This window comes from Leptodactylus fuscus, chromosome 1, assembly GCF_031893055.1.
Source record: "Leptodactylus fuscus isolate aLepFus1 chromosome 1, aLepFus1.hap2, whole genome shotgun sequence".
Taxonomy (NCBI): domain Eukaryota; kingdom Metazoa; phylum Chordata; class Amphibia; order Anura; family Leptodactylidae; genus Leptodactylus; species Leptodactylus fuscus.
Genome location: NC_134265.1, coordinates 104,831,576 through 104,844,342, shown reverse-complemented (window position 1 = coordinate 104,844,342; position 12,767 = coordinate 104,831,576). Strand labels below are relative to the sequence as shown.

The window sequence follows — 12,767 nt, the reverse complement described above, 5'->3', positions numbered from 1 at the left end:
TTCTGCAGCGGAAATGCTGCGATTTCAAAAACACTTGTGTGTTTGAAAATCACAGTATGTCATCTATACCTATGGAAACGCTGGCGGAGGAAGACTTTGTGGAGTTTCTGTGAACAGCTCTGCGGAAAAAAACGTGATGTGTTTCTGCCATAGTCTTTTCAGCAGCATTTTTTGGCTACATGGTACCTTAGCCTAAATGTTTTTTCCATTTTTATAAACTAAAGGTAGATCACTAGGATCATGGAAGTCCAGTCTCTGGAACTTGTACCAATTCTGACAATAATAAGAGTATCACTGTTGAGTTAGCTCTGTATTTCCCTTTACATTTTCTCTATACAGTGCTACCCATCTGGTTGTGGTAAACTAGTGCTACCTCTACTTCATGCACAGGACTGATAGGAAACCCAGAGGTCTGATATAGAAAATAATGAAAACTGACTATAATAGGGTAGGCCCCCATAATAAATTAAATAACTCAAGTGTGATAGTAATTCACACAAAAGGGGGATATATGTATATAAAAGCAATAGCTTTATTTAAATACCACTAAAAATGAGATCAATTCCCCATGTAACATCAACCAACATATACAGTCACAGACTTTTAAAAACAGCAGATCTGCCCCATGACCAATACTATTGAATTGTAGCTATCTAGGCTTTAGAGATCCCTGCTGGATACAAAGGAGCAGGTTAAGAATTACAATTAAGGTGCTATCTAGGGTGGTAATTTAGTTTACGATACACAAAATGTACCTAAAGAATTAATACAATGAAGCCGCGATAGCATGAGAATCTATGGAGAGTTCCACAGGCAGGAGATTAGGAATACACACCTGCAAGCCTAGATGGGGCAGATCTGCTGTTTTTAAAAGTATGTTATATGTTGGTTGATGTTATATGGGACTTTGATCTCATTTTTTAGAAAACCAGAGGTCTGACCCTCATGATGTAGTGACCTAGTTTGACCACTATAGAAAGAATGAATATCCATAAGACCTCAGTGTTATACCTGCCAATATTGGAAAGTTAAGGTTTCCAGTCACCTTTTCATATTGTTATCTGTGGTTATATCCAGCTAGTAGAACCTTTGGGCTAAGGTCCCACATTGCGGAAACACAGATTTTTTGTTGCTGATTTTGTTGCAGTTTTTTGAGCCAAAGCCAAGAGTGGCAGCAGAAGGAATTGGAAACCAATAAAAAATACTTATATGTCTACCTTTTGCTCAATCCACTCCTGGTTTTGGCTCAAAAAACCGCAACAAAGTCTGCAACAACAAAAAAAGCTGAATTTCCGCAACGTGGGGCCTTAGCGTTACAAGGCTAGTGCTTTTTTTTCTGATACAAAACTCCAAATCCCCTGTTTATATTGCTTAGATAAAACGGTAAATGATATAATTCTAGATAATTGTTTCTACCAGGGCTGTAGAGTCGGAGTCAGAAAAAAGGTTGATAATAAAATGATTATTTTTTATTATACATTTTGTAATATTGTATAATTGATTAGATACATGATTTGTTACATATTTACTTCCATATGAAGCCAGTCACTAGCTTTTCAATGAATTAGAGGAGCTGTCGGTCATTTATGAAGGAGTCGGAGTCAGATCAGACTCCACAGCCCTGGTTTCTACTCTCTTTTATTACTGAGGTCATTGTGTCCATGTGCAGTAAGCTCCTAAGCTCTGCATAGTTAGTCTGCAGGTAATAAGAATACTTGCAATCTATTTTATGCATATGCGGATGAATTAAAGTTCATTAATGATCAGTTTATTTTTAGAATATATTAAGAAATTAATCAACACAGAATATTAAACCTAAAATGGCATACTGTTCGAAGGTAGGAATTCTTTACCGCAAATAACATGAAAAAAGTAAAGGTGACATTTACACCCAAACTCAAAGTACACTATAGTCACATTTATAATGTATTTCTAAAAGTTCTTATTCTCTTTTTCTAGGTTTGGCAGTGTGGAGGAAGTATGGAAGTTTTACCTTGCTCTAGAGTTGCCCATATTGAACGCACAAAGAAGCCTTACAACAATGACATTGATTACTATGCAAAGCGTAATGCCCTAAGGGCTGCAGAAGTTTGGATGGATGAGTTCAAGTCCCATGTATATATGGCATGGAACATACCCATGACAGTAAGTAGCACCGTGTCTGTACATAAGTTGATTAAATAATGATAATATTTCCATTATATACTGGAATTTATTTTCGTTCTGGGTGTTTAAAGGGATTTTTTGGGCTTAAAATATTAGTGATTTATCTTAAGCATAGGTCATCAATATCATATTGGTGGAACCAACATCTGGCACCTTCTCAGCAGTTGGTACACAGAGAATGCAAGAAGCAAACAGCTCAGTCCTCTGTGTAGTGGCTCAACTGAGTGCTTTTTAACTCCCATTCATGTGAAAGTTAGCTGATTTTAATCCAGTTTGGCTAATACACAGAGAACAAGGATGTCTTCTTCTTGTTCCTGTCTATGTGTATCAGCTGCTTAGAACAGATGATGGATGATGGTCCTGGATGTCGGACCCCCACCTGATCTGATACTGATCACCTAATCCTTAGGATAAGCCATTAGGATAGCACGCACCCATAGGAATGAATGTAAGTGACCGGCATGCAGACTTTGCCGGCGGCCGGCCGCTTAACCCCTTGCGTGCCGACTGCGTCCATTCATTCCTATGGGTGCATGCTATTCGAAACAGGAGTTTCAAATAGTAAACTCGCTCATCTCTACCTAATAGTTTAGCAGATGTTTTTAAAGGGTTTATCTGATCCTTAGGATAGACCATCAATATTAGATCTGTTGGGACCCCCACAGATTACCAGTACCAAGCAGTGAGTGTAGGTACTGCGGTCTATAGGGTCGTGCTGCAGTACCTACACTCATACAATTTGCATGGTGAGTGAGCAGCACTTGACAAATGTATGGATTTCCCAATATACTGCAATGCACTAGTATATTTTACTAGTGATCAAACACCCTGGAATTCAAAAATAACAGTAAAAAAATTAAAATAAATAAAAGTTGAAATGACCTCCCCTTCACATATAAAAATATAGTAAAACACATGCACATTAGGTATCCCCTGTATGAAAATGACCAAACTACAAACTACTAGCCGTGTTTTTCACGGGTGACATGCTAACCCATTCACTTCTATTGCCTTAATGAATAGGGCCTTGAAGGCATGGGCAGCACACGGATGTCATCCACGTGCCTTCTGTGCCAATTACTGCTTAGTGACAAGCACTTATGCAGCCCCAAGAAAAAAAAAAAATTTCAGTTTTGGATTTTTCTCAAAGTTATGGCATTGAACTCCATAAAAACAAAATCCATGAGAAACTGGGGTGAATGCAGGTTTTCACTAATCACATTCTATTCTGGATTTTTTTCAATTATGGTGGGACCATCTAATGGGTATAGGGGCCTACGAAACTCAGATGATAACAAATGTGAAGGAAGAAATTAATAGTGTATATTGATTTTAACATGCATGATCCTTTTGGTCTCACTGGAGAAATATCACCTCCAGAGATGTCTGACAACAACTTATTCCATTCTCTCCATTCAGAACACTTGTATGATAGGCTGAGTCCAACATGCTTGTGTATATGGGGTTTTAAACAACTGCTGCTGGCCAAACAAGCATTATGCCAAACTATTTTATATGTTTATCCAGCCTAAGTGCAAATTCACTCAATAGAGCTAATGGCCAGCCTTGTGTTTTATAGATATGTGTGGGATTTGTTTTATGGGCCCATTCACCTAAATGGGAGTATTGAGACATTGAAAACAGACCTCAGAGACCGATCCATGAAAAAATAGAGCATACACTATTTTTAATGGCTCGTGTACACTACAAAGTAGAGAAACTCGGTCATGTGAAAAACCTAGTTTTTATCCATAGCACAAGATCCCTAGGCCTATATACTGTGTACCCATCTGAGGCATATCACTGTTTGCTTACCTTCAGTGTCTCAAAAGTTAGATATATGTACAAAGAACTCTATGTACATGATGTTAAAAAAAAAAAGACATAAGATGTAAAAAAGTAATATTAAGTAGGACCAATCCAAGGCAATGAGCGAACCATTCAAGCCCTCCCTCATTTCATGCCTTGAGAGCATCTCTTGTGCATAGACTTATATAAAATACTCATTAAATATTAAACCAATCCATGCAAAAAGTTAGTAGTAGAAACCTGACAGGGAATGTGCACATATAGACGTGTGATATGAACCCCAGAACATGTATCTGCACTCACAAGGGGTTACATAAATAAATCACACCCTTTCCAGGTCAAATGCAACAAAACAAAGTGATCAATATTTGATTTGCCTAAATGTGTTCTGCTTTGGTATCTTGTCTGTACACCACATTTCAGTATCACAAGGCTGATTGTTCTGTCAGTCTGTTAGATGGCGTACAAGTCTACAGCAATTTTCTGCACTGTGCTGTTAAACAATTCACTGAACTATGAAACAGAAACCTGATGTCTGCTCTTACTTTCTGTTAAAAGAACCCCGGGGTGGACTTTGGTGATGTCACTGAAAGACTGGCTCTTCGGCATAAACTGCAATGTCGTAGTTTTAAATGGTACTTGGAGAATGTATATCCAGAAATGAGGATTTACAATAATACTATTACCTATGGTGAGGTAAGAAACATTTCTAATATGAAAAAATGTGATTTATGTCAAGAAGTGGAGCTGTTTCTATAGATAAGTGACATTCAGTGGCAGTGTCACTCAATGAATGGAGAGGGGAAGGAGGACGTATTAAAATAGTGTGAGGTATAGCAGTTTGAAGCAGCATAGCCACCCTAAGTGCTCCAGACTCCTTACTTGTATAATCCTACTATTATAAAATGTCTGGATGTTTGTTGCTCAATCACGCAAAAACGGCTGAATGGATTTGAATGAAATTTGGCACATAGATAGTTTGTAACCTCGATTAAAACATAGGCTACTTTTTTATCACAGTAAATGACATGGCTTCACAACTGTTATGAATTTATTCACATACTATATTACACTGCTCTTATCTCAGCTTCTGATAAAGCCAGGTCTGTTATCTCTCAGTTCATTGTGTACACACATTTGCATATTATCTGATCTGCTCCAGGCAGTGCTGGCACAATGACATGAGCAAACACCTTTAATTTAAATTGGCAGTTTGCCAATTTTAAACATGCCGGGAAAAAGAAAATATAATTTGTTGCAAACAACGAGAGCCATGAAGGAAGCCAGAAGTCACAGAGTTCTCCTCAAGCGGAGCTGAGGGGGATCATCAACACCAACAACACACTCATTAGGGTCCATTCACACTACGTAAACGCCAGCTTATTCTGAACGTAAAACACGTTCAGAATCAGCGGCGTATAAAGCAGTTCCCATTCATTTCTATGGGAGTCGGCATACGAGCGCTCCCCATAGAAATGAATGGGCTGCTTTTTTCACTATGAGCACTCCCATTGAAGTGAATGGGATGTGCTTGTGTGTTCGGTTAGCTCTGCTCCTTCAGAGCCGTACACGCAAGCACTCCCCATTCACTTCAATGGGAGTGCTCGTAGTGAAAAAAGCAGCCCATTCATTTTATGGGGAGCGCTCGTATGCCGACTCCCATAAAAATGAATGGGAACTGCTTTATACTCCGCTGATTTTGAACATGTTTTACGTTCAGAATAATCTGGCATTTACATAGTGTGAATGGACCCTTATATGGCATCCCAGCGAGCTGCTGAGATACCGGAACAATCACGGGGACAGCACGAGGAATAAGTTCAGTGGCTGGCCAGCTCAACAGCCGTCGAAACGCCGGAGTAGGCGGATCATCAACACCAACAACATGCTCATTATATGGCATCCCAGCGAGCTGCTGAGATACCAGAACAATCACAGGCACAGTGTGTCGAACAAGTTCAGCATCAGGACAGCTTGGGAGCTGCTGAAACATCGATCGCAGTAATTTGCTGAATATAGGCGGATCATCGACACCAACAACCCGCAGACGAAGTCGTGGGCAGAGGCTAGTGTGAGATAAATCTCAGCAGTGGAGGCACACATTTTAATGAGGAAAAGGTGATAAATTCGGGTGTTGCTAGTTTAATATGTTTCACCTTGGTGACAGAGTCCCATAAAATAGTATTAATAATAAATAAAGGGGTTCTTCAAAGTAGGAAAAAGTACCTGAATGTGTCAGAATGGTCAACAGGTATTCCAACCATTTTTAGCTTTATTATCTTTCTCAGCTCTGTGTAGTACAGTTTTTTTTTATGCTGCAAGGGCTTGCAGATGTGGCATTGCAAATATAAGGACAGAAATTGCCATGATTCCTCCTTCTCTCAAATCTTTTCACAAATCAGCTCTCTTTACTGGTGCCTGCATATCCCTGCATTACAAGGTTTAAAGGGATCCTATCATTAGATACCCTTTTTTTCCTCGATAACATGTCGGAATAGCCTTAAGAAAGGATATTCGTCTCCTACTTTTAGATGTCTTCTCCGCGCCACCATTCTGTAGAAAACTGGGTTTTCTTCGGTATACAAATGAGTTCTCTCGCAGCACTGGGAGTGGGCCCCAACGCTCAAACAGCACTGGGGGCGTCCCCAATCCTGCGAGAGAAATCTCCAGCGATGCCTCCGTCTTCTTCAGGCGCCCGCCTCTCTGCGTGTCTTCTTCCGTCCTGGGTTTTCAATTAACTAGGCCTCGGGCAGAGCTGACTGCGCATGCCCGGGTGACAAGAAAATGGCCGCTTACACTGTAAGCTGTGTAGGCGGCCATTTTCTTGTGGCCCGGGCATGCGAAGTCAGCTCTGCCCGAGGCCTAGTTAATAGAAAACTCAGGACGGAAGAATACGTGCAGAGAGGCGGGTTCCTGAAGAAGATGGAGGCGTCGCTGGAGAGTTCTCTCGCAACATTGGGGACAACCCCAGTGCTGTTTGAGTGCTGAGGACTGCCCCCAGTGCTGCGAGAGAACTCATTTGCATACCGAAGAAAACCCGGTTTTCTACCGAACGGCGGCGAGGAGAAGACATCTAAAGGTAGGAGACGAATAGCCTTTCTTAAGGCTATTCCGACGTGTTATCGAGGAAAAAAAAAGGGTATTCAATGATAGGATCCCTTTAAGGAAGAGCTATAATTACTCCCTGCCTTCGCAGCCAAGACACTATCTGGTGTCTAGCATGCAAAACATACCCCTGCCGAGATGGAAGGGAAAGGAGGAGCCAGGGATAGATATAGCACAAAGAGAAAAAGCATATGATGTGTGACATCCAGTTCTACTGGGAAGGGGAAAGGGGAGATAACCATATGTTCAGAGTACAGAATGTCATGAACGTAGGAGATAAACTCCAGGAGCATGGTCATGTGTGACTGCCTCACAGAGGCATCTCGGAGAGTACATTAGTGAGTGACTGATCTTACCACATTTAAACCAATTGCACATAATTTTTGAAGATTAGAAAACTTCTGTAAACCACATTTTATCATTTGCGGGTCTGGCTGGCAATTAAAAATGAGGCTTTCAGCTTTTGATATTTTAATTTAAATATCATTGGGAAAAATGTGTAAATCTGTGCCATATATAAATACCGGGATAGATAGATAGATAGATAGATAGATAGATAGATAGATAGATAGATAGATCTATCTCACTATAAATTATCAAAATATTAATTCACAATGACAAAATTTGTTACTTTTCTGTTGTTATGCAGACAAATATGGTTACAAATTTAACCCCTTAATGCTCCATGATGAATATATGCATCATAACCAAGAGGCAGTTAATGCTCAATGATGGAAGTGTTATGTCAGTCCAGGTAGCTGCAATGGGGCTAAGGAATAGCAGTATGAAATCTCGCCCTGCACTACTCCCACTAGCTATCCCGGTCCCTGCCTCACGGGTGTGGGTCGGCTGTACTCAGGCTAAGCCTGACCCCGACTGGCTCCTCTCTCACTGATACCGTAGGCCTAGAGGGAAGTGGGAGAAGGAATGCCCTATAAGATCTCTAGGGACTGGAGACTAAAAGGGGGTCACCCCTAACGAACAAGTGAAGCTGCTACTGACAGGGACTGACAAGGGTGTGCGCTGACTAACAACACAAGCAGCACACAGGAAAAATGTGGGAAAGGATTTCCCCAAACCAATATGGGAAGGAACCTTACACTAGGAAACAAACACAGGGAAACTGAGTAGAAATCAAAGGATAAGGCAATTCACTCACACAGTCAATTATACACAGAGGGAGGATTGGTGAACACAGAAGGGAAAACACACACACCAACTCGTTCACCCAAACCTCCCAAAAACCAACCACGGAACTTCCTCTATCCCAGATAACCACCTACTCCTCCTGCTAAGGCCTAGCACTGTAAAAGAGACACTCAGCACAGAACCATGGGAGGCATGGGTTTAAATACAGAGTAGAGACCACTCCTCCCAGGTGCAAATGGGAGGACAGACTAATCAACCAGGAGATAAAGCTGCCTACCAGCAGTGTGCGCGTGCAAGTCAGAAGGTGCGCACCAATACTCACGACAGGACAACCCCGCAGCGCCAGGATGCCACCCCAGACACTGCGCAGCCAAAAACTCCCCAGGTAAGAAAAACAGAAAGCAATGAACCTAAATACTCCTAACAGGAAGGACCCAGCTGTCACTCATAGCCGAGTTCCTGCCACAACAGTCAGGGATGGATAACTCTAATCTCCTGTAGTTTAACCCTTTAAATGCCTCTGTCAATTGTGACTGCAGCATGTACAGCGTTTGGCCCTAGGGAAGCGAGCAAATAAATGAATAAAATACAGAAGGGTTTCCCTCTGCCAATCTTTCATTCCCCCTCATAAGCCCAGCCAGAGGCTAGATCTAAAAAGCTGGGTGTCAGTGTAAAACTGACATGTACAAAACACTGCAATACAGAAATATTGCACAGTATAATGCTAGTGATGAAGTGTTTTGATGGGCACCACAACCATAGGTGGAACCCTTAGTGGCCATATCCCTATTGGCTTGTGAGTAACTTAGCTCCATTCAAGTGAAAGGGGATGAAATGCAAAACCATTTAACCTAAATGCTGCAATCCCTTCAAATAGTTCAGCGGGATCCTGGGTATCAGCCCATCTGCTAACTTTCTTTGATGACCTATTCTAAGGATAGGACATCAGTCTATAAATCTGGAAAATCTGTTTAAGGCTAAGTCCCCACATTGTGGAAACACAGCGTTTTTGACTATGTTTTACAATACCACCATGGTGATCAAGATTCTGACTGATCTCACCCGCACATCGTGGGGGAAAAAGAGCTGCGGCAAAACTTCAGCTTGTTCATTTTAGCTGCAGCATTGCAAGAGTTTTCTACATATGTTTAATAGTTGCGTTTTGCTACAGTAAAATCTGCAACAAAAAAACAGCGCAAAGTGGGACCTTGTCCTACACTCACCCGACCAAGTTTCACGCTTGAAACTTGGCCATGTGTTTTGCAAATTTACTGGACTGAACATCATGCCGGGAGAAGGATTCCTAGCATGATAGTTATCTATGATGCTAGAAGTCCCTGCCTCCCAGTGATGGACTGTCCTGTACTGATTTTGGTATAGGACAATATGCTGCTGGTATGCAGGGCCCAGAGTATACTGATTGGAGGGCCAGGAGATGTAGGGGAACATAAAACACTGTTACTCACCTCTCCTTTGCTGTGGCAGTCTTTGGGCCTATTTGATGACGTTCCCAATGTCACACAGGCCAGGCCAGTATCATTATGCGTTGCAACACAACCCTGGCTCATGTGGCGTCTGGTCCAACAATGAAGATGGCCATTGGCCAAAAGTAGTGGGGAGTGCACCGGAGCCACAGAGAGGTAAGTAACATTGTTTATTATGTTTGTATCCTCCCCTGAGTCTTCAATCATTATACTCTAGGGTCTGAAAGCTATAATAATTGTTCATGGTTGGTCCACAATGGGGCCTAATACTGTGTGCAGGAGCCACTGTGGGGCATAATATTGTATGTAGGGCCACTATGGGGTATAATACTGTGTGCAGGGGTCACTATGGGGCATAATACTGTATGCAGGGGCCACTATGGGGCATAATACTGTGTGCAGTGGCCACTATGGGGCATAATACTGTATGAGAGGTCCACTATGGGGCATAATAGTGTGTGCAGGGGCCACTATGGGACATAATAGTGTGTGCAGGGGCCACTATGGGACAAAATAGTGTGTACAGGAAGGCGATTTGTGCGGGGGGTGGGGATCAAGGGGGCCCCATGTCAAATGTTTGCCTTGAGGCCCAGCCATTCCTAGTTACGCCACTGGTGGTACTCCAAATCACTGTAGAACTGTTCAAACAAATCCACAAACTCCTTGAGACTATGTATTAAGATCTAATGGTCAACTGTGTCAAATTCTGCCAAAACATTCAAGTGTATTACAATGATGCATTGGCCTCTGTCTCTGTCCATAAGTTGGTCTTTTAGTACTTGTGTGAGTGCTGAAGCAATGTTATGTTTTTTCCTGAAGCTTAACAACGGCTAAAAACATAAAACTAGAGAACATCGTTGTTCATCTGTCCATGACCTCAGTTTTATCTAGTGGATTTTTCACAGGCTTCAGAAAGGCTTTTATATGTTCTTACTGAGAATATTGAATTAAGTGGGATACATGCTTCCTGGCTTTCTTTTACATCCACTATAGTGTTTCTGAATATCTCTGCTGTTTGTAGGGATACTTAAATCCACCACAATTTAAAGGGGTTATCCTATCAATCATTCCATGCCAAAAGTCCTGAAAGTCTTCCATAGCTGTTTTGAAGTAACTTGCAGTTATTCTAGCACAAATAACACATTTTCATCATATTTAGCTTCTATGTGAACTCTTAGTGCTGCTGCTAATCCATATTGTTGGGATTGGGCTCTGAGCTGAATTAGTCTTCTTTCCCCTCTGGCAGCTAACTTTATAAGCCATACTTACTTTCCAATCCAGCAAAGGCAGTAAAACTAGACAAGCAGCAACTATTGCTTTTGGCTGTTCGAACAAAGGATCACTGGTTGGGGGTAGAGTGACTGAGCATAAGTGACCACCAGGGCCCAACTCATTTAGTGCGCACGCACATTGCTAAACACTTTAAACACCAGGCGGCGCAGTATTATGTAAGGAAATGTTAATAACCTTCATTGGATTTTTTTAAGATAAGTGTACATGCAAAAGTTGTTTAAAATTTGGTCTGTAGTGTCAATATCAATGGAAATACCATTGTATTGGTGGTATTTTTCATATTAAGCAGAATAATTTTATTGTATAAAATCAGTAGTACATTTCAATATATGACATTTAATGATAATGATCTGTAGGGCCTCTGTAAATGTAAAGAAACCATCTAAGGCCCGACTCACATTTGTGTTTGGGCCATTCTATTCCCCTATTCGTATGAAATATGCGGAGAGAATTCCTGCAAGTAGCACTTTTATCTCCACATTTTTCATGCGGAAACCGAGCGGAATCCATTATAGTCTATGGGGTTCACCGGTTTCCTAAGGTATCTGCTTTTTTGTGCGGATAGGTTTATGTTCAGAGGGGTCCCCAAGCGGACTCCCTGAATAGAAACCTGAACGCTGATGTGAACCAGGCCTAGATAACTTATTTTCCATTCAGTAAATAATATAGTGGGGTGAGAGAGGAGGGTGCAGTATCTGTCTCAATGTCATTGTAGCAAGGTTAAGTACTATTATGTACTCCACCTCTGCCTATGTACAAGGTGCATTTGTGGTTAGAGCACACAATGTACAGTAACCCTTCGAAGAATTTTCCTACAGAGCACAGTTATTTATGTTTTTGTAGTCATCAGTACCTGTGTTTGTAAATTGGAAACTGTACATTACAAATGAAAAGCTAAGCTATACTATGTCTGCAAATGCAGCGCTCCAACACATGTAGGCAGCATTGTCACCACAATGGAGGAAACATATCAAGATCCAAATGCCATTTTAAAAGTTGCAAACTCTATTTTTCAGACTTTTTGAGACCACAAAAGTGGCATAGGCAGATAATAAATGTGATCCACTGTATTTTGTTTACATATATATATATATATATATATATATATATATGAATGGAAGTGGCCGGCACGCGGGGGGTTAAGTGGCTGGCCACCGGCAAAGTCTGCGTGCCAGGTGCTTCCATTCATTTCTATGGGAACGTGCTGTTCGGATCAGCTGATCCGAACAGTGTTCACTCATCTCTAGTAATTAACAGCACCTGTTACTTACCTGAGGCACCTAACAGGTGGTGGCAATAACTAAATCACACTTGCACTCAGTTGAAATGGATTAAAGTTGACTCAACCTCTGCCCTGTGTCCTTGTGTGTACCACATTGAGCATGGAGAAAAGAAAGAAGACCAAAGAACTGTCTGACGACTTGAGAAGCAAAATTGTAAGGAAGCATGAGTAGTCTCAAGGCTACAAGTCCATCTCCAAAGACCTAAATGTTCCTGTGTCTACCGTGCGCAGTGTCATCAAGAAGTTTAAAGCCCATGGCACTGTGGCTAACCTCCCTAGATGTGGACAGAAAAGAAAAATTGAGAGATTTCAATGCAAGATTGTGCGGATGGTGGATAAAGAACCTCGACTAACATCCAAACAAGTTCAAGCTGCCCTGCAGTCCCAGGGTACAACAGTGTCAACCCGTACTATCCGTCGGCGTCTGAATGAAAAGGGACTGTATGGTAGGATACCCAGGAAGACCCCATTTCTTACCC

At 41.5% G+C, this 12,767-nt stretch overlaps 1 protein-coding gene across 1 annotated transcript in view; it reads left to right on the top strand.

Annotated features, from left to right (window-relative positions):
• The window catches only part of GALNT9 (polypeptide N-acetylgalactosaminyltransferase 9), a 243,539-nt gene that overhangs the window by 211,270 nt on the left and 19,502 nt on the right, over positions 1-12,767 (top strand). The window contains exons 7-8 of the mRNA XM_075274965.1: positions 1,960-2,145; positions 4,534-4,671. Coding sequence (XP_075131066.1) covers positions 1,960-2,145; positions 4,534-4,671 — 324 coding nt within the window. The remainder of the gene's footprint in view (positions 1-1,959; positions 2,146-4,533; positions 4,672-12,767) is intronic.